Source organism: Phoxinus phoxinus (assembly GCF_949152265.1).
Source record: "Phoxinus phoxinus genome assembly, chromosome: 7".
Taxonomy (NCBI): Eukaryota; Metazoa; Chordata; class Actinopteri; order Cypriniformes; family Leuciscidae; genus Phoxinus; species Phoxinus phoxinus.
The window spans coordinates 19,354,882-19,382,131 of record NC_136882.1 but is presented as its reverse complement, the minus strand read 5'-3'; the positions used below and the strand labels follow the sequence as shown (position 1 = coordinate 19,382,131).

At 38.0% G+C, this 27,250-nt stretch overlaps 2 protein-coding genes across 3 annotated transcripts in view; both read right to left on the bottom strand.

Annotated features, from left to right (window-relative positions):
* The window catches only part of xpo4 (exportin 4), a 37,197-nt gene extending 32,959 nt beyond the window's left edge, over nucleotides 1–4,238 (bottom strand). Inside the window, exon 1 of the mRNA XM_079617831.1 lies at nucleotides 4,101–4,238. Coding sequence (XP_079473957.1) covers nucleotides 4,101–4,166 — 66 coding nt within the window. The 5' untranslated portion in view covers nucleotides 4,167–4,238. The remainder of the gene's footprint in view (nucleotides 1–4,100) is intronic.
* A 1,047-nt stretch (nucleotides 4,239–5,285) lies between these two features.
* lats2 (large tumor suppressor kinase 2) lies at nucleotides 5,286–27,215 on the bottom strand. Of its 2 annotated transcripts, none has more exons than XM_079619423.1 (9): nucleotides 27,009–27,215; nucleotides 23,794–24,019; nucleotides 23,308–23,694; nucleotides 14,177–14,309; nucleotides 12,498–14,035; nucleotides 11,758–12,340; nucleotides 11,452–11,634; nucleotides 11,243–11,349; nucleotides 5,286–9,237 (listed from the first exon to the last, which is right to left on the bottom strand). In XM_079619423.1, exons 3-9 carry the CDS (start codon nucleotides 23,653–23,655, stop codon nucleotides 8,707–8,709), a joined length of 3,423 nt encoding a protein of 1,140 aa, XP_079475549.1. In that variant the 5' UTR covers nucleotides 23,656–23,694; nucleotides 23,794–24,019; nucleotides 27,009–27,215; the 3' UTR covers nucleotides 5,286–8,706. The 2 variants fall into 2 exon arrangements, with proteins under 2 accessions (XP_079475549.1, XP_079475550.1); XM_079619424.1 differs by having other exon boundaries at nucleotides 23,778–24,019; nucleotides 27,009–27,177.
* Nucleotides 27,216–27,250: the final 35 nt, after the last annotated feature.

The following is a 27,250-nucleotide window of genomic DNA, read 5'->3' as shown; positions in this document are numbered from 1 at the left end:
GTCATATCATTAAACATCACATTCCTGATTACAGCACAGCAGTCATCCACCTCATAGTAACCAGACTAGAGAGAAGAGGGCATCATTTCATGCACGCGCACACACACGCGCACACGCACACACGCGCGCGCACACACACACACACACACACACACACACACACACACACACACACACACACACACACACACACACACACACACACACACCCCTGACGCGCGTCACCAGGCACATAAAACGAACACAAGGTGCAGAACAGAAACATTTTCCACAGATCAACACTTCGCAGCATGAGAGAGCCACAGGACATGATGTCAGACTGTACAACAACTGCAGACCTCTATTCTTGAGTACCACCAGGAGGCATTGGAAAGATCTGCCACTTCTCTAACACAAATATCAAATCCCATCTGCCTGTAGAAGCCTATTAACCGAGGCTACAAGAACTACAGTGATTACACCCAATCAACTCTTGCAAACTTCTGCTTCATTAGCTCCAATGTTTCAATGTGGTCTGATGCCATGGAAACATCAACATTAACAAGAATATAGTCCAGTGGTCCACAACAGCTGTACTGCAGGTTACACTTGCGATCGTTTGATCACAAACAAATGTGTGGAAAAAAAATTCAATGTATATCATATATAATATTCTTAATATTAGTCTTAATTTGTATTTTCAGTTATTTTAATTTTTAGCAATTTTGTCATGCTTTTTTATTTATTTTATTTTTACTTACCGGTAAACTTATTTAAGTTATATTTGTATTTTATTTCAAATAACAAAACTGTTTATAATGGTTTCATTATTTATAATTAAAAGTATGTACTAAGCTCTTGTTATTACAGGTCAGGTCAGTATAAAATGTAACACAATAAATAAATAAAAACAATATACGCCAAGGTGTCCTTGGCCTGAAAAACACTGAAACCCCTGATTTATTCCAAATCAATCATGAAAACTGAAAAGCTTTAATGTCATGATCTACTGTTCTTTGAAGCGCCTCAACATGGCAGACATAGCAGGTCCTGAACCTATTTTGTGCTCTATTTAAATGTTTCTGGTCACCAGCCTATCTGCCTATTGATTGCTTACTGCTTAGCTCTTGATGATGGTTTCAACAGCATCAGAAGCAGGCTAAATCCATGCATGTCAATATTAACTGGTAAATGCCCAGTTGTACAAAATATTAAGGTTATAACAAGCTAATCTACTTGCTTTTTCAGTATGACATTCAATTTTAACCAAGCTGACGCACAAGTCACTGGCAGATGCGGTGAAGATGGGTCAATAGCTGTTTGTTTTAAATAAAATTATCTTCTGCATTTAATTTAGGGGTTTAACACATTCAACTTCATACAGATACTGAAGAAACTTCTTTTAAGGTGGTTTGACCCCTTGTAGACAAAAACCAACAGCACAGTCATTCCTAAAAGCACTGACAGGCATATGTGTGGCTCATTCTAAAGCCTCTTATTTAATGTCATCAACACAATGTAATTTAATGTCACAGTGATGTTCAGTATGATCACGAAGAGCGATTGATGGAACTCTTTAAGAAAACAAGCAGCAAAATGTCAAGAATATGGAGAATTATTCATTCAACACAGCGGAACATTTGTTCTTTGGGCAGGTTGATATGAACATATATATTGACATGTCAGCAATTGCTAAATTCAAAATGATCATAGCATTAGCTATATCAGGATTTATTTTTGCAAATAGCATGTTTATATGAATATTTTTTACCCATACATACCTAAAAATGTGTTCTAGCCATGCATCTTGACGGTCTCAATAATAAATTCTAACACACATTAGTAGGATAATTGAAATTAATTAATGTATTGATTTAATACTGTGATGAAAGTGTAGTGATACTACACTTTAATGATACACCTACTATCTAGCACCCTTTAGTGATTATTAGTATGCATAAGCATGAATGCAGTGATATCAGTGAGTTGACTAATGATCAGGGCTCTATAACAACAAATAAATACCTGATCTTTCAGCTATCTAAAAAATAACCATGACAAAATCTAGTCTCCTGACTTCATAACCACTAATCTACTCAGTTCAACGGTGGACTGGTCAGGCTGCAGGCTAGATGAATGGAGAGAAATATCAAGAGATTAAAAAACTATGAATAATTAAGATACATTGTCAGAATCATTCCTACTACAAAGGTCTGTAAATTAATTGCAGCCTTAAGATTAAACCTGATGGCAGTCAAAATATGTTTCAAGCATTTTAGTAATTTTATGAAAAATCAGGAAAAAGGAATGCAATAAACCCAAAAAAAATGAAAGACAAGCTGGCTGCTCATAATCCCAATCAAAATGTGTATGTATATATATATATATATATATATATATATATATATATATATATATATATATATATAGTACAATACAGTTCAAAAGTTTGGGGTCAGTACCATAAAAAAAAAATATATATATATGTAAACAGAAATTATGCCTTAAATTGATCAAACGTGATAAAGTTTCTATTTATCTACAGTTTCTATTTCACATAAATATTTGTTCATCAATGAATTCTGAAAATATCACGTTTTCCACAAAAATATTAAACAGAAACTGTTTTAAACATTGATAATATGAAATGAGCATCAAATCATCATATTAGAATGATTTCTAAATGATCATGTGACACTGGAGTAATAATGATGCTGACAATTCTGCTCTGATCACAGGAATAAATTACATTTTACAATATATATATATATATATATAGAAAACAACAGTTGTTTTAAATTATAATAATTGCAAAATATTACCACTTTTACTGTATTTGATCAAATAAAAATATTGCCAAACTTGCCAAAAAGGTTTTGAACACTAGTTTAAATACATTATTTTCTACTGAGACCTCAGAGTATTTACATTGTTACTAAAACAGTATGAAAACTATGTTCAAGAAGACAGCAGTTTGAGATAGTCGCCATAGGTCGCTTACTATCCCTACTCGTTCAACAGAAGTGAAAGCTGTTCCTGGTGTTATTACCAAAATTCACTCACAGCCTTGTCAATTTATAATGCACTCGCTTTATAATAATTGCATTTACAGCATTTATTTATTTTTACACATTTAATGAAACAAGTTTAAAGTGTAAAGTAAAACAGCTAATTTCATATAAACTAATTGGTGCCATACATGATGTCAACTATCTAAATATCGATATCAGCTATTAAAAACTAATAACAGAAGTCTGCAATACAACTAAAACATGGTTTATATGTGAAATTAAAATCAAAACACTAGACTAAAAGCCTCACAGAGTATTACAGCCAAACTGATTCACCAACTTAAAACACTGCATTGAAAATCAAAAACGAATTTTCAGTCTTACTTTGTAAGTACTTATGAATGAGACTGCCATGAGATTTGAACAATGCAGTAACACAACCACACACATTGCTCAATGCTCGTGTTATTCTGTCCGTATGATGCCCAGAAATGCCGCCTAGTCGGGTAACCACCAGGTTGAGAGACACTAGTGAACTGCACAGGCTATCAACTAACTACACATGCTGCTCTCAACTTCCAGCAGTGTAACGTTAACTTATCAACTCTTTTAACGGCAGAAAATGAAGGATATGGTGTTACTATGAGATAAATAATAAGCTAAAAGTTTCTCTGGTCCCCTGAAGCTTTGCTGAACATGTGCTTGAGCAAACATGTGGCTGAATCAACAGCGTGTGAAACTACAGCAGCTGATGGAGAAACTCCAGTAGACACACTTCAACTCATCCAGCGCGCTTTTACAAGGCTGGAGGATCAAACTAGGCCTCTGAGACACATCATCTGAGCTCACAGCGATCATTATATACACTGACTGTGTCACCAGAGTGGTGCTATTATGATGATGAAGAAGAAGATGGTGATGATGAAGGTGATGGTGGCTGCGCTGGGCTTCTGCGGGATGGAGTGAGTCGAGCACTGCGCCACGCACCGCTCCGCGTTTATCGAGACTTTTCCCGCTAACTGACGACCAGCAAGAGCCCCTCAGAGTGAACCCCCACAAAGAGCTAACAGCACACTGACAGAGACGTGAAAACAGCGGCGAAATGCTCACCATTAAAACTTTGGCAGCGCTTTCCAGCTGTGAAATCACTTCTGGTGCACCGACCGCCGCCATCATGGTCGTTCTTCAGTGACGCGCCATGCACTGCATTGTGGGATTAAGCAGCACTTCGGGCCAGTGAGTTTACTGGCACTTTTTGGCAAACAGATCTGATGCCCCCTTACAGGTTATGTAATACGTGATATGGCACTCACTGGATGTTATACCTTTTGCTCATTCTGTTGTAACTAAGTTATTATTTGACTTATTTTTTTATTAATTCACGTTTTTCTTGTCTTTAATTTTATGGAATGTGCATTTGATCTGTACACACTTGAACTTTTGGAAAGCACTATCAATTTCACTATCAATAGTAATTGTCTTTTTGTGTTTATCTTAATAGGCCATGTATGTATAAAACTGATAAATCTAACATATTTATTCCCTAAAAAAAGCCCCAATTAAGTGTGAAGGTGTATTTTATTATTTGGATGGCTCAATTAAACCACATGGCTTCTAGAAGAGATTTTAAAGACTTCAGTTTTATTACTGGTCAGAACTGTAACTGTAACATTATCAAAAATAATGAAAAAATTGCATTATTCTTGCTACTCTCATTCCCATCTCTCTCTCTCTCTCTATATATATATATATATACACACACAGAATATATATATATATATATAAATATATTATGTATAATGTGTGGCGATGATATAAATATGGTGTATATACACTAGAGGCAATGATAATTCACGCATTTGTACTTTTATTTAATTTAGCAAAAACTTGAAATATAGGCTACAATTTATGAAAATGTTTTTTTTTCATACTAATCATAAATGTGACCACAGATATATTCAGATTTTTGTAATTATTGTTCTCGCTCTCATATAAATCATGATCTCAATCTTAACAAATCATTTAAATGTATGCACCAAGTTGTATTTGTATGATGACAGGTTTTTGAGATGAGCAAACTGGAATTAAGGTACTCTGGCCATGTGCCATGTCAAAATTTTCATACATAAGACTGCACTTGATATAAACTGTGTAAAATACACCCCTTCAACTTCAAAGTCAATTTTGATCAAGTTATTGGTGAGAATAAATGGGTTATTAAAGACATTCACGCTCTTGGCCCAGACATCTCTACAGATGCACACGCATCATCACTCATTCAACAACAATCAAAACAAGAGGACGATTTGTTTAATTTAATTTAGACATACATTTACACATGAGGACAGCGAAAGCATTTCTTAAACATTCTCAATTCATACATACATGTAAAAAAAATGAGATATAAATCCAAATGCATACTGTCTGTAATACTGTAGACATGGGGGTTCAAAAGTTAGCTCAGAAAAGAGAAAAATAAAGAATAAAAGGATACAAAAAATATGTATATCTGTATAAATATATGTTCAATAGTAACAGAATTGTATAATACAGGTAAAAGATTACAAACGTCAAAAAGTCCCAACCCATTCATCCATTAAAATACAAAAACATACATTAGAGGAAAAAGTCCCGTCATCACACAGTTCTAAATACAGTCAAAGATTGTCAGTCAACATTTTCAAAAGTAAAACACAGAATCCATCATAACCACAACACACTAATTACATTCAAACCCTAAACCTGACTCTGTGAGAGATTTGTAGAAAGCTCATGCTTTTTCACTGAGTGGTCCATTCTGACGAATACGGGGTAACAAAACATCTGCAACACTTGCTGTCACACTCCCATTGAGCTCAATGAACTGGTTTGACTGGACCAAAGGCATGATACCAATTTAAGTTGGCGTATATATTGTCTCGGAAATATATTTGTTAAGGTTTCACTTAACTTTTAGGAGTGATCGTACTGTCACAATATATAAAGCAAATGTGAATGGATCATCAACTTATTTTAAAGCTCTCTCGGTTGACAATATTGACTGCAAGCACGTAACCACATGATTGTCAGCCAGCTTGAGAGATAATTCATGCAGTGAGCAATCATCACTACAAATTAGATCACAATTAAATGGACTTATCACAGAAATTCAAAACAATCCTTATCATTGACCAAATGCATAGAATGCGTTTCCATATCCACCCTGCCATGACATCCATATGCATCTCCTTCAGAGTCTCAATGACAATCATTCTTGCTTCTATTTTTGTCTTTCAAAAAAGACAATCATTCATTCTTGCTTTCTCTTTTGTCTTCCTCAAGCTATCCCACAAAAAAAAAACAGCCTCTCTTACAGTCAGGACCTGCCTGAGAGCAAGAAGAGACGGCGTTTCCATCTTCTCCTGAAATACTGATCAGCACATGGTACACACACCCACACATTCATTAGAAGGCACATAGTTCGTCTTACACCAAATCAATCACACTGACAATCAAAACCACACTTTTTGCACAAAGAAAGAGAAATTATAATTGAAAGTATGATGATAATGTACTTTATAGTGTAATATTAATAATAAAAATAAGCAGCATTGGGTCATGAAACTATACTGAAAATATATAAATCAATATAATATACTTTAAAACTGAATTATGCCATCTACAAGTAATAAAGGCTATTGTATTTAGAAAACTATATTGTATTTTCTGTATTGCACATAGTCATACCATCAGAACATTTTTCTTTCGTCACTTCTTCACCATTTTCTTAAAAGTTTCTGCCTCAAAGTATTCTTTACATTTCAGTCAGAGACTGTCTTGGTATAATACTGTGCTGTGCGATCACGTTGAAATGGTGCAGCAGCCTCGATGACAATTTTTTTTTGCACTTGTTCCATTAAATCTGTTAAAAAGTTCACTGATGGTGACAGACAAGATCATTTCCAGTGGATCTGGATGAGCATGAACAAACAACAAAAACCACCCCTCTGACTTTTAAGATCTTCTTATGAAACTAAATGCAATTAAGATGTTCTGGGAAACAGGAAGAGGATAAAGCAAGACAGAGTTATATGATGAAAAGCATAACAAGAAAAGGAAACAGCTGGAATCCCAGTACTTGTACTTTTGTTCTTTTAAGTTTTAGGTAAAAACCATAATGCTAAGAATTTGTTCTGGATAGCCAGCTGCTGAGAAAACACACCTCTAAAAACAACGTGTTAGACACAAATGAATGTAAAGCAACTATTGGGAACAGGATAAGTAAGCTTTTAAGCAAATTAAATCAAGCCGGGCAAGATAAATGTTTGTTGAATTTAAATATCAATTAAATAAAACAATACTTTTGGCAACTAAACTAACACACTTAAGCAAAATTAAAATCTGTGAATACCGCAACGTTTTGTGCGGCATTTATTTTGAATGAATAAATGTTACTATGCATATGACTGGCTAACACGTAAAAAGCAGGGTTTTAGGATTTAATTTTCTGTTTAGTTTAAGAGTCAATAGTGAATTTAACTCTTCATTTTCCATATTGCAACTTTTATGGCATATTTTGTTATTACCACACATTATGTATGACATCAGGATTCAGCTCTAAAGTAATAGGTTGTTTAAACATTTAAAAGATGTTTCTATAAAATGTTAACAATAATGGCAGTGTTAAGATTGCATGTCCTTGAAGTGCTGGCTGTACATAACATTTTGTCTCAATATTGCATCACGTCTGAGAGCACAGATTCTCCTGATAAGGCATGAAAGTTTGACATAAAAAAAATAACTGTATAATATTTACAAAAAAGCTGTGATAAGTGTATTAACTGCAAAATACTGCATGATCTTTTGAACAGACTTTGCATGAAGAAGTGACTTAATACTGTAAGTCTATAATCTAAGACTTGCATGAGATCAAAGAATATGCATGATTGTTTACAGTGTCACTTTGAACCACTTGGTGGCGCCACAAATTCTTCTAAAACTTAATTATTTTTGTTTTAGACAAATGATGTGAAAATGACTGAGATTATAAGATCCCACATATGAAAATCTGGCTTCCATACTTCAGAAAATATTTCTGAATATGAAGTCAGTTTGGTGTTATTTTCATGTTGCATTTATATTTTTGTGGGATTGCGCTATGGAGGGGAATTGTAATATTTCTGTCCGCTCTCGGCACATCTCCTTATCGCAGCCTAACAATAAAGCCACCATCCCAAGTCCAGCTCTCTCCTGATCCCTCACCATGACCTCTCTGGTGTTCGGAATGGCTATGTTAGCTGAGAGAGGTGAAGGAAGTGTTAACATATGATGTAAGACTGGGAAATTTTCCCCCAGTGGAATTAAGGAATGGGGCACAGTTGAGACAGACCACGAGAGTAAAAACCACAAAGCAGCAGCTACACATCTCTGTTTTTGTGCTCTCATAGGAGAGTAGCCAAATGTATCAGTCCAGCTTGTGTATTTCCTTGGTCCCTGGTCAGAGCTTCAGTCATTTGTAACAGGCAAAGGATACTGCATAATGGTTTGAGAGGAATAAACACATTTCACATGGAACTTTCTGCACTCCATTTCTGATGTTCCTCCATGCACTTAACATGTACAAAAACACCCTGAAGAAAAATTAGGGTTGAAAGGAAGTGTGGAAGATGCAGCGCGTTAACTGACAAGGTCCTCTATGAGTAAAGGCAGAGCAGCATGAACACCCGATCTGACATTCTCACACATAAACCGGCTCACACCCTTCCCCTTGCTCTTCCTCTTCATGAATTTCTTCCTCCTCCAACTCAGGCTTGAGGCTACCAGGTACACTACCGCTGGACATGTCTTGTGTTGCTTCTGGGGGCTTGGGATAACGGAATGGACAACCATTATCATCAAAAAACCTGCGAAAAGTAAACTCGTAGAAGGCATGCTCAGGGTGTTTGCCGTGAGGAGAACAGAGGGTGTCCCATGTGCGGGTGCTGTCTCCACTGTCACTCCAGGCCCCTGGACCCCCCTCCTCTTCCACAGGATCAAAGTTGGATGTATCCATGGAGTGGGCAATCTTCGGTCGATATGGAGCCGGCTGTGTGCGAAGATTGCTGGAGAAATCCATCTCGGAAAAGAATGGGTGAGCCTTTATCTCTCCAGCTCCATTACCTCCTAGACGCTCTTCTGCTGAGCAGCAGAGCCGACCAATGATGTCAACTGCCTCGGGGCTCAGCTTTACTTGTGGGGGCACCTGCAAAGTGTTCTCCCAGTTTATCACCTGTGGAAGTGATGACAAACATTAGCAACACTTCTTCCCAAATGTCACCATTCCATAAATCTCAAACATTTATAACTTCATCAAAGACCTTGGCTGCATCTGAAACGGCATACTTCCCTACTATATAGTAGGCGAAAAACAGTATAGTAGGCGAAAAACAGTATGTGTCAAAAGAAGTATGTCCGAATTCACAGCACTCATAAAAGAGTAGGAGAAAAGTACACGGTGACCTACTTCTTCTGGCTAAATTCTGAAGTGTGCATACGAGGATTTGTGAATGGCATTGAAGCGACGCAACTGACGCTGGTAGGTTACATGATATTGACATGGAGAATGTAGTACGTCCAGATTAAATTCATACTACACACATTCATTCTATATAGAACATACTTTTTTAGCAGTCGTGAAGTAATTACTTATTTAAAATAAGTACCTACTCAAGAGAGTATGCAATTTCAGACACAGCCAACATGTCTAGTCTGTTTACATCAGGGGTGACCAATCCTTCTCCAGGGCCACTATCTTGCAGAGTTCAGCTCCAACTTCAATTAACCAGTGTTGGGGCTAGTTACTCAAAAAAGTAATATATTACATATTGCATATTACTCTCAAAAATAGTAATGCCTTACTTTACTTTATTACTCCCTGGAGAAAGTAACTAGTTATATTACTAGTTACATTTTTTTTCTTAATTACTCTATAATTGCCTGAGACGCATCAGATGGAGGGAGAACATACAAAGGAGGTGTTCTTAAGGGTCTTTATTACGCCAACAACAGACTGGCACTGTCTAGCACAAATAACTACAAACACCGTCTGGTGCAAACAATCAATACATTTGATTGTCAATTTATCCCATATGGAAATGTTAAATTATTATTATATATGCCAAACTATTTACTATTTAACTATTTATTTCAAGTCTACAGATCAAGTCTACATATCCACATTTCATTTTCGAATCTTTTATAAATAAAATGTATTATTTATTATTATTTTACCTCTTCTTGACCAGCTCATAAAAACAAAACAAATACTACACAAATTCTATTTGAAAACTGATAATTATATATGTGACATGTATGTAAAAAAACACTATTATACATACATAAAATATATGGGCTGGTTTTATATGTCAATTGTTCCATTTTCTAATAGGTTTTATATATGGGCATATATATGGTATATATTTTATATATGTGGACATATTTTATATATGTATATTTCATATATGTACATATATTACATTTCCGTATGGGATAACAAGTCCAAACTTTTTGCTGCTTGTGGGGCTGCTCGTTCATGTCACTCTGTCGCTTCGCAACGAGCTTGATGTGTCCGTGCTGTCGGAAGCGGTGGAGAGCAGCTTTCTCCCCGGGCAGAGTGTGCACTTCACCATCAAGTTATTTTCCTTCCGTTGAACATATTCAAAATAATTACTGAATCTCCACCCGTCAAAACTAGCTTTCTGTTGCTGGGAACCTTCCTCTGAAAAGAGCTTGCCGTTGTTGACGCTTCCATTTTCCCCTATCTGTCTTTGAGGGTGCCGCTCTGTGGCTGGCTGCCGGGTGTCGACCAATCGGTGATGGTAAATGATACCTCGTGCCAAAACCAGACCAATCACTGTTCCATTCACGCCCTCCTCCCCTTCCCTTCTGTTCTCTGTGTTGTGTGCCTTGTGTGTGATGGTGCTACTGGCAAATGTAACGCAAGTAACTAGCTCGGGAAAACTGTAATAATATTACCATTTTCAGACGAGTAATGCCTTACACTACTAGTTACTGAAAAAAGTAATATTATTACAGTAACGCGTTACATTGTAACGCTTTACACCCAACACTGCAATTAACGACATCTAAACTTCAGGATTATTAGAAATTTCCAGGCAAGTGAGTTGGGGCAGGACTAAACCCTGTAGAACATTGGCCCTTCTAGGAGCAGGATTGGACATCCATGGTTTACATCAACCCTAAGGAACCTAAGAAAATGCATTTAGAGCTCTTACCTTAAGTTGTGTCTCCGTTGGGGTTGAAGCAAGGAAGGGTGGCTGGCCAACCAGCATCTCAAACAGGATTACTCCCACACTCCACCAGTCACACAGCTGTGTGTATCCTGCACACAAAAAAAGCATCACAACAGGAGAAGAGATCTATAAACACAAGCACTTCCTGTTAACTTGCTTGTACTTCCGTCTGATCATGTGCAAGGTCTTACCTTTGCGCAGAAGTACCTCAGGGGCAATGTAGTTAGGAGTGCCGACCAGAGAATGTGCTAGACAACGCTGGTGTTGTCGAGTTGCCCGCTGTTCCAAAGTCATCAGCCGGTCACCACAACGGCAGTTAGACACATCATCCCAAAAGTCACTTGGCTCCATACTATCCTGCCGGATATGGTTCCCTATTCAATCAGTGCAGAGAGAAAACAACCAATTAATACGCTTTGATAAAAGTTAAAACACTGCAAAAGTATTTAGGCCACTTTTTAAACCTATGAGCATCACCTTGTCTTCATGTCCCTTACCTTTTTGGTAATACTTTGAGTTGTGTGTCCAACGGAACCCAGTACACAGACCAAAATCAGTCAGTTTGATGTGTCCATCCAGGTCAATGAGGATGTTGTCCGGCTTGATATCTCTGTGGATGAAGCCCATCTTATGCACACTTTCAATGGCCAATGTCAATTCTGCAACATAAAACCTGGCCAAGGGCTCTGGAAAAACCCCCATACGAATCAACAAGCTCATCATATCTCCTCCAGGAATGTAATCCATGACAAAGTACAGGCTGTCTCTGTCCTGAAATGAGTAGTACAACCTGACTACCCACTCATTGTCTGCCTCTGCCAAGATATCCCTTTCTGCTTTCACATGGGCTACTTGGTTTCGGTTCAGAACATCTTTCTTTCTTAGAGTCTTCATGGCATACAGTGCCCCAGTGTCCACTTTACGTGTAAGACACACCTCACCAAAGGCCCCAATGCCAAGTGTCTTGATTTTGACAAACATCGATTTGTCCATCTTGGCACGTCGTAGTCGGTTGTAATTGGATTCCTTCTGGTAAAGCATCTTTCTCATCTGTTCCTGCTCTGCCTCTGAAAGCCCAGCCTGGAGGAGAGGGAGATATAGAAGAGGACGATTTGATTTGACAACAATAACATTTACACTCAATAGTGAACACTCAAATAATTAATAACACAATTGTTTGAAGTGCAAATCATTGAAGGGTGTGCTTTGTGGTTAAAGAAGTTCCAGCACTGCTCACCTTGGACATCTCTTGCTCCAGCTGCATTCTGCGGTTGAGTTTCTGCTGGTAGGTCTTCATCACGTTCTCCACATGCTGCTCCATATAGAACTTGAAGGCAAAGGGAGAATAACTCTTAATGCGAGACTCTCTCTTCTCTTCATCACAGGCATTCTTTCGTACAGGCACAGGTGAGGTTTGGATCTGCTTCTTATCCTTCACAGCCTTCTCTCCTTTGCTAGTCTTAACTTTGTCTTTGGAGACAGGTTCCTCCTGCTTTCCAACTGAGGCACTCTGGGCAGTCCTACTTGTAGCACTGACATCTTGAAGTCCACCCATGGCTCCAGTCTCCAGGGATACAGGCTCAGATCCAGGTCCAGATCCAGACAGGAGCAGTGTTTTGGGGTAAGGTGGAGGTGGGCAGCGATGTTCTTGATTGGGCTCCAGGGTAAAAGTCTCATCTGGCATGTATCCATGAGACTCTTGAGCATCCTGCGCTTGTGCACTCAGCCAGCCCGGGTGGCATGGTCCCACAGCTGTCTTCGGCTCAGGCCTCATGACCCGTATACTCTTAACAGGTGGCTGGATTGGTGGAGAGGTCACTGCCGTTATTGTGTTAGGTGGTCCCAATGATGCCTCCGGCTTGCCGGCAACACTAGCTGTAGGAGGCAATGCCTGCCTCACAGTCACCTTTTGGTGGTTGTTGAAAGAATTGGTCCTACTGGGGACACGTACCTCCCCTCTAAAAGGCCCCTGTGGTTGCCTGGTTGGAGGAGTCCCCTCAGGACCTTGGGCTCCTGGCCAGTGATGCTCATACAGGTCAAGGTTCAGACTGGCCCTAGAAGGGGTGAGGAGGCCTTGAGGAACATCAGAGAACTCGCCACCCATTGCTCCAGGGGCAACACCAGGGGGGCGTTGCATCAAATGAACCTGGTGTGAGGTGGGGCTGGCTTGGCGTGGGTGTGAATGTGATGGCAGATATAAGTTGGGGGCGTAGCCACCAGAGTTTTGGCCCATTGCTCCTTTGCTTGGCATATTAACATAGTTTTCAGGTGTAAGTGAGGGCATCTTATTCTGGAAGGAAGCACTTCGTTTGACCCCATAGCTGGAGGCCTCCATCATATGAGGCCTGTAGTCATAATGAGGGCCAGGGCCTCCCGGGGGCTGAGGCTGAATTTGCATGGGTGGTCCAGGCACACTGTAGCCCATCATGGCCTGGTCTATTCCACCAGGGTATCCTTTTTGCTGGGCTGGACCAGGGGTGTACATAGGGTTCCCAGTGTTAGTTTGAGGAGCCAAGCTTGTAGAGTAGGCACCCATACTTGCGGGACGACCCATTGGGTTTCCCATGGTAGGACCCTGTGAAGTGTTGGCAGGCGGTGCCATGTAGTTCATGACAGGTGGTCCACCCATGTATGCACGAGCTATCTCACCCTCAGCCCCATAACTAGCTCCCTCATACAGTGGTGCTCCCATTTGGTGATAAGGGGGCATTACACCATCCCCGGTGCCTTCCATTGCCGTCCTGTGATCCATCATATTTGGCATGCCACTTTTTCCTGAAGGGAATTACAAAAGGTTCACTTTTGTAGACAGTGAATCATTCATAAATAAAAAAAACAAAATTATATATATATATATATATATATATATATATATATATATATATATATATATAGTTTTTAAAAGTGTGCACTCACCTGGGGAAGTCTGTTTGATGACACGTACAATCTGTTCATTGTGAGGGTCCAGGTAACCCATTTTGCTAATGTATTCCAACGCTGCCTCAATATTACGACTGCCAGTCTGTTTTAGGGCACGTACAGCCATTTCCTGTTTCAGAAATTCAAGCAGAGAACTATCAGAACATGGGCAACAATGCAACAATTTTGAAGCACCAGTGAGGCACAACTTCTACATTAATGTAAGGTTTTTAAATAGATACTTCTGAGATGATCCAATACTGAGATTACAACTACCTGTAGACATAGCACTCTCCGTTGTACACAAAGATTATAATTTGGATTAATTCTGTGAATTACAGCATATATCAGCAAAATAAAATATCTTCAAGAGAAGTGAAAAGCTGCTAAGGCCATGACTGCCGCTAAATTCTGACCTATTTGTTGAGTCAAATATTTCCAGGTCAGATGTAGAGCAAGCAGGCCTGATTTCCTTCTTTAACATCCGCTACTTAAAAATATTTGTTTGCTGCACCAGTGTGAACTAGATAAATTTGTGACTTTTGTATCAGAGGCAAAATAATATAATTTAAACATTAACTATACTACTAAGTCAGACTTTCGTTATGTAAAGGCAATGTGTAATTTAGCTTACATTCTTGGGGAGTCACATTAGCATCATTTCAGTTGAGTAGTGTAAATTTGGGTCACTCGTACAGTTTTAGAATTTGTACTGGTTATGGAAAATGACCTCCATGCACCCCAGTTATTTAGATAAACACACATTTGTGTACATATGTAGACATGAACATGCATGTAAATATAAACCAACCCATGCATCGACACTGCAAATAATGGTTAAAATAACATTCCCTGCAGCTGCTTCCTCTGCAAATTATGCACAAGCTCCTTCCTGTGCCAGGCCACAAGTACACTATGACTGGAGATTGGCACATTGGACATGGATTTCATGGTAATACAAATGACTAGGGCTGTAACAATATAATCGCAATACAAAAATGCAACAATATGTATCGTGGATAGTAACAATCTGTATTGTTTACAGAGTTTTAGAACTGTACAAGTTTACAGAGTTTTAGTGTCAGTCAGTGCTTAATTTGTAACGTGGGAGGTCCCGGAGCAAATGGATCAGGTGGATCCGGCGACTCAAAATGTGGGTTGGAGGCAAAGGAACAAAACAAAAACAAAAACAAAAAATTACACTGCCTAGTGCTTCTCAATTTTTTTTCAATAACAATTTAATTTTTAGCCAAGAACCCCCTGACCGACCCCAATCATTTGAGATAGAAATAACAGATGTGCCATCATTATGAGATTTATTAAACAAATGAAAAACATTTGCAATAATAAACATTTGCTATAAACAATGTATCATTACCGATATAACTGATTGTGCGGTTTAATTACCCCTTGACTGGCCCCAAACATGTTTGATAAAAGAAACAGGCTACAGTGTGTATATATAGGCCTATATATATGCTGTGTTACATTTTAGCTCAAAAACAATTGTAATAAAAGATAGGATCATAAGATGCGCAATATATCGGGAAACATGATTTCTACCACTTAAGTTTTGTTTTGTAAATCGCCAGACATGATTTTTACCACTTCATTAAGTTTTGCCATGTAAAAAGCATTTCTTTAAAGTGAATTTCGTTTTGTATAAATTGTATCTTAATTTTAATAAATGTTTCATCAACCAATTGCATGTATTTAATAAATAAAAAGCAAATATAGCAGATAATAACCGTGACATTGAGGCGCCGGCGCGCCACGTTCACTTGCATTATATTGTTAACTAGCGCATCTCATCATAAATGAATGAAACTCGTAGGCCTATGCCTCATACATTATCATTAAATATCTTTCCTGCATCCTTTCTAGAACAGACAAGGGCTTTCTCGCGGCTCGCATCAGCAGAGCATTGCATCGTCCATAGACCGCAAAACAATCAGCGGATGGTGGGCGGGTGCGGCTTTAAAAATTGAATGTCAAAAAACTTTGGTGCGGATGATGAGTTTTGTGATGCGGTTGCGGATGAAATAATACCCCATCTGCGCCTCTATCGATAACAACATTGAACACTACACAAATAGTAATTACATTTTTTTAATTTAGGTGATTAATTTTCCATAGTGACATAGGAACGGGCACCTTTTTTAGGTGCCGGATCCAATAAAAAAGGTTCCGGATCCAACATCGGAGGTGCCGGAACATGTTCCGGCGTGTTCCGGCTCAAATTAAGCCCTGGTGTCAGTACTACATTAAAGCTGCACTGTGTAGGAATTACTCCCATCTAGCGGTGAAATTCACCTTTGGCTAAGCCCCGCCCCCCTTAGTTACTGTTGCTACCTCTGACAACTTCATCTGGGCTCTGGTTTGGTATCAACATGGCTTATGCTGTGACGGCTCTTCCTGCTGAAATTTTATCAAACTTTTATAAAGCAGCAAATAAAGTGTCCGATAGAAGTAGGCAAAAGTGTCTGCAGTATGCGTTTGAAGGCTTTATTCAAGACATACCGGTGAAACGCAAGCAACAACAAGGCATCCAAATAGAGGCAAAAGCATAACGGTCACAGTCAAAAAATGAACCACAGCATATAATCGAGACGGAGGCTGTGACTAACAGTAACAATATCAGGAGAAACACTGTTCATGCAAAGCTGGGTAGGTCTCTATTCACTTCTATAATCGTTATTATTTACAAAGCAAACGGACTACGCGAGTATAAAGTTGTATTTATTAGCAGCGTGTGCTAGCGTATCAACAATTAGGGCAGAGAACCGAAATCATAACCTAAACCAGAATAAAACTGTCTAACTAGTATAACTTCACAGTAAGGTTAAAAGCGAAATGTATCTTAGAGCAAAAGTGAGCTTGTTGATCCTTGAGTGGTTTCGTTGACTGTGAGGACGTCCACACAGTTTAATCCAAAGACAACACTTGTCAGTATTTAACTTCGGTTTTGGGAAGGGGAAAAAACGGACACCCCCTCCAACCTCTCTGGGAAACGCGTATCTGTGTTACAAATGCCCCAGGCACAACGTTTAACCATATTTTTTATAAAACGACGACGTAATAGCCTGCCGAGACCAAAAATATGAGCCTCCTGCGTTGAAGTCAATGGAGCGCCGTGAAAAAGTGTCGGACCCTCTGTGGGAGCTCGTTCTTGGCTGCGCTGTGATTGGTCAATCTACATTCTAGGGCGTGGCTTAGCCAAAGGCGAATTGTATATGACTACCAACTGAATATTACTTTCTAGCCCCTCCCATTCCGAGGGCGTTTTAACTCATACGGTGGCTGTATTATTTCAAATCTGCCGGCAGTCGCGAGTAATCTCCCCCTCGCATTCTTCAAGGTGCCACTGAGTGTAAAAACGCGAATGGCGAAGCTTGAATTTTAAGGTATGTCCCTCTTTGGCTAATGTATTTTCAAGATGGAGGCGCAACATGGCTTCCGCCATTCGGGCAGCTCAACCGTATGTATTATAAATGGCAGATTCTACGCTTACGAGAATACTTGATTAGTTGGTAGAAGTAATTATACATTAATGAGCACATATAATTTTGAAAGAACAAAGTGGTTTTTGCTAAGAATCAACTTAAAAAATTACACAGTGTAGCTTTAAATTATGGTACTATATATAATGTTCAATATAATGTATAATATTGCAATGATGGAATATTTGTGCATCCAGATAATGCCAAATGTCTTATGTTACCAAGTAAACTACATTATTTTAAATAGTTCTAGTCAGTGATGGAGTGCAAGCATATTAGTCTATTAGTCTAATAAATCTGTATTTTCAGCTTCAGAATCATGAATATTTTTATTATGGTGTCAGTATTGTCCTGTGCATTGGGTTAACAGCACTATACCCCCAATATAATACTAAATTTTGCATTTGAATCAACAGTACATTTTTGTCAACCTGTTTACCATGTCTTGGAGTATCACGACAATATCGTGAGTTTAGGTTTAGTATCGAATCTTGACAGCCGTACATGACATTAATATTCTTTTTTAATTTGTATTATTGTTTAAAGTTATACTAATTTCAAAGGAAAACAGAGTTTTATATAAATTGAAATTATGAATAAAGACAAAAAAAAATTCAAGGAAAAAGTTCTTCTCAACAATATATACTCATGATTACCCACCATGCAACAACTCTATTAATCTGTAGAGACCTTCAGATTAATCTTAAGTTTTCCTTGTCACATTTTCGAAGCCACAGCGATCCAAAATAAAACAACTCAGACATGTACAGTCTTCTGTGAGCAGAGACCCACACCTATATGAGGAAATCCCCTTGAATGGCATATGACCTCATTCAGAAGACATTCTGCCCAAACCAAATTCTACAGCAGCACAGCAAGCCATGTTATACTGCCTCTGGTGTTCAAACATGATACTGCACAAAGCATGCCATGGAAAAAAGGAATAAGTGCCTAATTCAGCACATACTTGTGCTTTTTACCCACTATGCATTCAAAGAACAGCAAGTATTTAAATATTAAATGTAATTATGACAACGTTAGAGTAATAAAGACCATTTTGTCCATTCTGTGGGGTTTCGGTTAGATGGCACTGACAGAAGAAAGAGTAATCCATAAAAATGGAATGAGCATAAAGCAGCAGGCATACCAACCGTGGGCAAACTCATTATGCAGTGACACATCCACACACATACTCAGAGTAATTTAGAGTTTGTGTGTATTGTGTATTGACATCAGTTTGTCTAAATGCTTATTCACAAATGTCCTGCACTATGGGTCAGTACTGTACAAAACACAAGAAATACTCCAAACACACACTGTCTGTCTGTGATTGCTGCTCTCAGAAATGGCAGGACTTTCTGTTGCATTCCATCTCTGTCCGCTCTAAGGGTGTGCCTTCTTGTCCCCCTTAGTGATTTAAAGGCGCCACTCTCTCTTTTTAAAAGACACACACAAACACAACAATCTAACATGAACTTCAGTCTGGTTTCAGGAAGGGCTGAGTCTGGTTTGGCCTTAGGTCAGGCCTGACCTCCACTGTCATGGCGACGACAGATGTTCAGGACATTACATGAGCCAGGGAGCAAGAATTACAGCTATGTGGAAATCTATGCTTCAGTCTTTCTTTAAATTGTCCCTTCTCTTTCCCTCTTTATTTTTGAGATCATTCTGTTCCAATGTGCATTTAGCATTGGATACAAAATATATTTACACCCCTGTCATGACCACAAGCATAACTGCATTTCTGACTGCGGTGTTGGTAAGTACCAAGTATATTCTTCATGACTAAAGTGATATAACTATATTCCAATGCTGTTCACTGTTAATTTTTAAGAGCTTCCACTTTGACCCAAATTCTGAAACACATTCCACCACTGAACATGAAAATGAAAGCCATATGGAGGACTCTGAGATATTGGACCGGATGGATATCATCATCAGCAGATGGAGAGATGGAACATTATCCATACTATAATAAAATAGCTCAAACAGCAGCTAAAACAGAAGAGCGCTAGCAACGGCAAGCCCATGCGTTCAATTTCTAGTGTATGCATGAACTGATCAAATATACAGTAATGCTCAAAAGCTTGGTGTTGGAAAGTTTTTTTTAAATGTTTTTGAATGAATAAAGAAACATTTCTTATATTTATTAATGTTGAAAACAGTTGCGCTGCTCAATATCTGATCAGTTTTTCCACAATTCTTTGATCAAATGATTTAAAAAGCATTTATTTAAAACAGAAGAATGAATAGAATAGAAAATAGAAGTTTTTACTTTCAATTTTGATCAATTTAATGCATCTCCTCGATAAAATAATTTATTTTAAAAATCTTACTGACTCTTGTATACAAGGTGTACCGTTCAAAATATTAAAGGAAACTGCTTTAAACTATACTTAAAAGTGAGTAAACTTAAAAGATCAACATGAAATTTTGCCCAAAAAACACTTGGGTCTTGGTCTTATTGAAAACAATTTATTGATGCATAATATTTAAAAATAATAAATAATGTCATCTAAATCTAATGTAAAGTCATCTTTTATAAAAATGCAACATTTCCCCAATCCCTCTTTCTTTTCATTGCCATCCAACCAAACACTTGGGTCATTTTTGATGCTAACACCCACTTTCATTATCCAATCAAGTCTTGAAGAGTAAAACATAGCTCTTCCCTTGTTAAATATCCTGTTCCACTCAGAAATTTCACATAACGTAAGTCGAATGGTGTTTGACTTTAATGCAAAAATGCTGACCAGTTTTGGTTTGAGACCCTGGAAATACTGGGTTGTGAGGGAAGGCTAATATAAACATTTAGATCATGTGCAAACATGATATGCCAACACAGCACTACACATTTAACATATTGTGTATATTCCACAAGTACACAAACATCACATGCATGATGTATGCAGGCAGCTTTTCATATCCTAAGCTCGAAACCACAAATCCACAACACATGTCATACTCATCTTCTTCCTATACCCTCCCACCTCCTTTCATTCCCCAACCAAAACATTTCCTCCTTCAGGGTTGGTTATGTAACCGTCAGCTGCATTGCTGTGTAATTTGTGAGGTGAAAACCAATGATAATGATCAAACTAAAGAAACCCAAGGAAGGGCCAGCGGCGGCCATTTACCTTCCTGGAATGTACGGAGGGTCAGAAGAGAAACACAGGCCCCAGTCAGAGGATGAAGGAGAACTAAAAATACCATGTCACACACCACAGCTGAGTCATTTCACAATAATGACTACTGCTAAAAAAATGAAATGTATGCCCAGGTCTTATGGGAGGTCTAGGTGCATGTGGTGTACGACTCAGGAACAAGACGCAAACTCCAATGGACTTTTTGGCTATGCTAAATCTGAATACAGGGGGACAAAGTCAGACAGACAGAGCCACAAAACACAAATTTCATGTTTTTGTCTCAACTAAAAAAAGAAAACTTTAACCCACACGTCAAGACAAAAACATGCAAAGGAAGTAGTCAGAGAGTGTCTGTCCATCCCAGCATTCTGTCTGTCATTTCTGCTGGGGAAACTACCACCCATCTACAACTGAACTGAGCACTTCCTCTGAGTGTACTAATGTTGTACGTACTGTCCCATAAATGCAGAGCAAAGACAATCAACCTACTGAGAGTGAAGTAACCAAAAGCCTGTGAAATATTAGCCTGTGAGACCAAATTTGTTTAAAGGAGTGGTCTTCAACTGGAGTGCTGTAACCCAAAAATGACTATTCTGATGAGATCCATCAGTGTGTGTGTGCAACATTTTTTAATTAAATCATCAGGTCTGACAGCAAAAGATAAAACCGTTACGAATGCATCCAGATAACGTGATCCAAATAGAGTCTGACTCCATACTATACTTCATCTGATAGCATGTTTCAGCTTCCAGAGACCTAAAAAAGCCCCATTCCCGTCTCTATTTAGCCATGTCATAAAGGCAGCTCGGCTCCCTTCAGCTAGGCCTCGTAATTCCACTGGGCCGTGGTGGATTTCTCCGTGGTGTTGTGCATGGGCTCGAGCACAGCATTCCTCAAATGCCTAATGCAATCACAGGGCCGCTCTCAGACCTGTGTTTGAACATTAGTAGCAAAGCCCCAACACATATTCATTAATGATCGGACAAGGGGTTTGTATTTGAGAGCCTAAATCAAAGCACACTAAACATATTTAGTTTTACACTACAGGACCGTTGGTCTTCTACAAGCCTGACACAAATGAACATGAATAAGCTACTATCAAAAAAGGCCACTAAACCTCTCATATTTCTGTAAATTATGAAAATGTTGCATAAGAGATCAGATTTAGTAATAGAATACCTATAAGGGGTCACAATTTATTTAGGACAGCCTTAATAACTATCCAAAAATGAAAATTCGGTCATCATTTACTCCCCCTCATGTCGTTCTATCTAAACCTATGACTTTATTTCTTCAATCATTTTAATAATAAGATATATACTATAATATATATATATATATATATATATATATATATATATATTTCATAGTTTGAATTGGCTTTTATTTTCATATTTGTTTAAGTTTTAGTAATATTGCTATGTGTTTGACATTTTTATCAGCTTTGGATTTAAAATATATATATTTCTATATAGCTTTTTAATTTTTATTTCAGTTTTAAGTCATTTTCAGTTAGTTGACATTTCCAATTTATCATTTATTTTCATTTTCTCATTTCTAATTTTGTTTTATTTCAGCTTTATTTTGAAATACCAAAAGCAGTTTTTAATAGTTTTAGTATAATACAAAATAACAACACTGTTCTGTAGAACATAAAAGAAGATTAAATATCTCAGTGATTTTTATTTGTCATATAGGCTAATGGAATTCAATGGTCACCACATTCTTCAAAATACCTTCTTAGCGTTTTGCATTTTACTGTCCCTTTAATATCCAGCCACTAGATTTCAATACAAGGACCAGAACACATGTAACACATTTAACTAAGTACTGATTGCACAACAACCACTATTGCACAGCAACACAAATACACTGAAACAACATGTTTAAAAAAAATCCTACAGTAGTATATTCTAGTATTGTAGTTATGCATTAACTGGACTATGATCAACTAACAACGAGATTGGCTGATACGTAAATAAAACACAATGCATGTATAAATTTTGTATTTTTGAGTGTTAAAGGTGAGGAATAGCTGACTTGGGTTATGCCACTTTCGTTGGGGCAGAGATGTTCCACTGAGCTCTTTAAGAAAAAGAAAAACTAAAATACCAAATACCGGTAAGTTGTGAAAACTGCCATTTCAACATAACACTCAATATTATGTAACAAATTCATACTTAGCAAAGACTGGATAGACTGCACTGAATCTCCACTGTACAATGTTCAAACTTAACGCCCTATATTTGCTTCAACAATGACAATTGCTCAAGCTAAAAGGATTTTCAGAAACATTTCTGAATGCATGAAGTTGATGCTCAGTAAAATATTCATATTTTTTATCCCCTGGTCACCATCACCACCATTACAAGTAAAACAAGATTTGCTGACCATGATTCAATATATACATACATATAAATCTATTTTATTTAAATTATTGAACCACACACAAACACGTATATCCAACAAAGACATTCCTTACCTGATCACAACCGGCGTTGACGAGATCCTGTAGCATCTGTCTGTTGACTTCACCAGGGTGGCCTGAGCTGGATCCTGAACCCCACTCAAAGGGCCTCAGAGACCTGCGGATCTCTAGCAGGGCGTTTTGGTAGTTGTTGAACTTCTGGGGCTGCCGGAGCTGTTGTTGCCTACCAGCTTGGTCTTTGCCCTTAGAGTCGCCACCTCTGCCCCCCTCCCCTCGAGCGCTACCTCCATGAAACGCCTGGCTCACCAGCCTCGCTGGTTGTTTCAGTCCCTCCTTGATCTCCTGCAGCCGCTGGCGCGTGTTGCCCACATATGGGGCGGCAGGGAAGGTCTTAGGCCTCATGAGTGAACGTGGCCTGCACTCTCACACAAACTCTTCACACTTGGAGAAGGCAGAAAGATTCAGTCAGTCATTCACTCACAACAGTAGTACAATCATACAATAAGACACACAACTGTACACACCCAGGCTCAGTCTGACCTGAATAGATAACAGGCTGCAGTGGGAAAGATGCAAGTGAAGATTAGGATTCCTGTTGTCGCTCGTCTTTGTTGATGCTGCCTCTTTGGCTCTGGCTCGTGCTGGATGCTGGCCTACTCACATCCCAGCACCCCTTTCAGGGCTCACACTCCCCCTCCTCCCAAGACATGTGAGGGGTTATTCCATCTGCGTGCTTGTTCCATCCCAGTCTGGAATGCATCTTTGCCTGTGGAGACAGTGTTAGACAGAAGGGTCAGGGTGCGGTCCAGGCACGTCCAAGGCCCTGTATCACTACTCTATGACAAATACCTGTCTGATCAGACATTAGCACCTCTGTCATAGGTTTAAACACATGTAGATCAACTTGATATAATTGTGCTGTTGCGCTCTTGAAGCAGAATATGCAGTCAGAGAAAGAGCCACATCCTTTGCTCACATGAAATGCAATCTATTGCTGTAGAATTATGTGTAAAGTCACTTATTTTAGATATAAAATCAAATAACAACTAGCCTACAACACAAACACTAACAACATCTACAACATATTTTGTGGAACATACACTACTGTTGAAAAGTTTGGGTCAGAAAAGTATTTTTTTTTTGTAAAACAATTTTGTAAGAAATTCATACTTTTATTCAGGATGCATGACAGTATACATTTTATTATGTTACAAAAAATATATATTTCAAAAAAATATATTTCTTTTGAACTTTCTATTCAAAGTATGCGGAAAAAAATGTTTTGACGGTTTTCACAAAAATATTAAGCAACATTGAAAATAAGAAATGTTTCTTGAGCATCAAATCAGCAGTGATTTCTAAAGGATCGTGTGACTGGAGTAATGATTCTTAAATCAGGTTTTGCCATCACAGGAATAAATTACATTTTAAAATGTATTAAAATACAAAATGGCTACTTTAAACTGTAATAATATTTTAACAATATAGCTGTTTTTACAGTATTTTTATTTTTGATCCCATTTAAGTGCAGTGTTGGTAAATATAAGAAAGAAAGAAAAACTTAATGACCCCAAACTTTTAACCGTGTACCTTTATATAGCCTAGTTTTTATTATATTTTTTGCTGAAGATGTACAGTGTTCTAATCTGGGGAAATAGACCAAAAAACTACTAATCATGGTTTGTAACTGTGACCTTTCGTAAGCAATCCCTTCGATATCCCGCTTAAAACTTACAACAGGAGAGAAAATGGATCTTGTCAAGATATTTTACAGGGGGTTCAAATTCCAAACGGTTTACATCATTAAATCATTTTTTTTTTTTGTCTTCTGGTAAAAGGAGGATATGACCATAAAAAAGAAAGGACTTTTAGGACAAACATATTTCGGGAATGCTGGTGCTCAATAATACTGAAAATGCATCGCCCAGTCTAGAACAAATAGTGTAATTCCCATTATTGTCAAGGTGTCCAACACAATATTTTCAATGACTTCCATTCCACAAGTAACAATTAGCAAAATGTGTACCGCTGCATTCAAATACTAATCCAAGTACACTTCAGCGATAATCAATGAAAAAACAAAAACATTCTCAGACTCATATTCATAACACAAGCCATTATGCTACTACATCTGTTGGATTGATGCAGCTCATTAATGGGATACAATGTCCACAGCTGGCAACTGACCATAAATACACTGCAGCAATAATCCACAATCCATGTAGCCTACAACTAGCTCAAACATGCATGCACAGTTCTCCAGCAATGTTCCTCAACGAGAGTTAAAGAATATTGAATATTTTCCTTCATTGTAAGATACTAGTGGTTTCAACCGTACAAAATTTAGTTACCAATAACTCCATGGGACATAAACGATGCCCAACAATTTATATTGTTTCTTTACCATTGTCTGTCTAGCATTATAGTATTCTTCAAATCATTACAATTTCATACTTTCGCTTGTTTACTTTAGCTAGTGGTGGGGCCTCAGGTTCCCAGAAATGTTTTATTGGCCTTTTCAATGCCCCTGTTCTGAGAAAAAAAGAAGATTAGGCTAATAATGGGAACTGAAGGCTATTTTGTTTTATTTGGCCAGTATTTGCAAAAAGATCATGTACCACACAATGCAGTATCATGTGCTATATTATATAGGCTACGTTTAAGTAACATACGGTAAGCAATCAATCCACACATTTTTTAAGCAACTTTTATTTATTTATTTATTTATTTATTGTAGTAGAATTCAATAAAAAAAAATTTTTTATTGTATAGCCTACTTGAGATTTGTCAAACTGTCTTCCCAACACATTAGAAAGTATAAAATCTCATGAAGAATCATACTGACATTATTAATTTGGCTCCTCTCAGTACATTTTGGCCCCTCTCAGTACATTTTGGCCCCTCTGTGGCTCTCGCTAAAAAGAAAAAAGCTTTATACATTTGCTTAAATTAAATTTAGTAATTTTAACACAAAGCAGAAAAAAAAAAACAAGCGTAAATATGAAGACCCCAGTATGTCATCGTCCCACAATTTATGCGCAAAAAAGATAATAATTTTGTGGGTTGAGTGAAATTAAATTTCAAAACAATCGATGTGTAATGCAATCGGACCGTTGTACATCATCTTGGTATAACGTTAGCTAAAACATCTCACTTTGGGTAAACATCTGACTGCGCGCGACACATAAACAAAAAAAACGGAAAGTAGGAATGGTTTGTTACGCACGAGTAAAAATACAATATTACCTGCAGGCAACGGTACATTTCATGAGATTTGAACATAACTATAATGTATTGAGCTGTATTATCAGTGAAAGCAAAGATTATATTTACGTTAAGTATCAGTATAAAGATTCTGTTTTATCATTTGTCTGCCATGCCTGCTGTAAAAATGTTTTTACTTAGGCTAAACTACATAATCTCACATTTTTCTAATTGGATTAACAAACAGCGACTATTCAAAATGCTTTTATAGACACAAAGTAACTTATAGAGTTACGGGGCCTAGAAAGGTTCCAGCGCTTTGAGGGACTGCAGCGAGAGAGAGAGAGAGAGGAACGCAGATCCGCTGGAGCAAGTCCGCATTCCAGCACAGGGAGAATGTGCCGTTCACTCCTATCTCACTTTAAATGAGCAATACAACTCCCTTCCTAAACTCACAAAGGATTTGCGGCCGCATATCGAATATATAGAAATTCCTGAAAACAACTAATGCCCAACGTTTTGACAAAATAATAAAGTTTTGAGCGACTCACCATGTGATAAGTGGTACCTTAATCCAAGGAACTGATTTAAATGTAAGTAAAGTTGTAGATTATCGGTCTGGTGTTTTGTTGCCCAAGGATCGTCTTTCGATGTCCTCTCATAAAAAGCACACAGGGAAAATCATGGGATTGTCCTCCATTTTCTCGCCACTCACGGCAGAATTAGAATGCAGTACAAAGTTGGACACTTACTGCATTGTTAACATTCCACAGGAGTCACGTGAGGCGGCCAT

What these genes read in the sequence shown, in the direction of transcription:
- lats2 (XM_079619423.1), bottom strand. Translation starts at nt 23,655, where the DNA reads ATGAGGCCTAAGACCTTCCCTGCCGCCCCATATGTGGGCAACACGCGC. An exon ending in TGAGGTACTTCTGCGCAAAG is followed by an intron (nt 11,350 to 11,451) that starts GTAAGACCTTGC and finishes TTTTGTGTGCAG; the next exon opens with GATACACACAGCTGTGTGAC. An exon ending in CAACGGAGACACAACTTAAG is followed by an intron (nt 9,238 to 11,242) that starts GTAAGAGCTCTA and finishes TCACTTCCACAG; the next exon opens with GTGATAAACTGGGAGAACAC.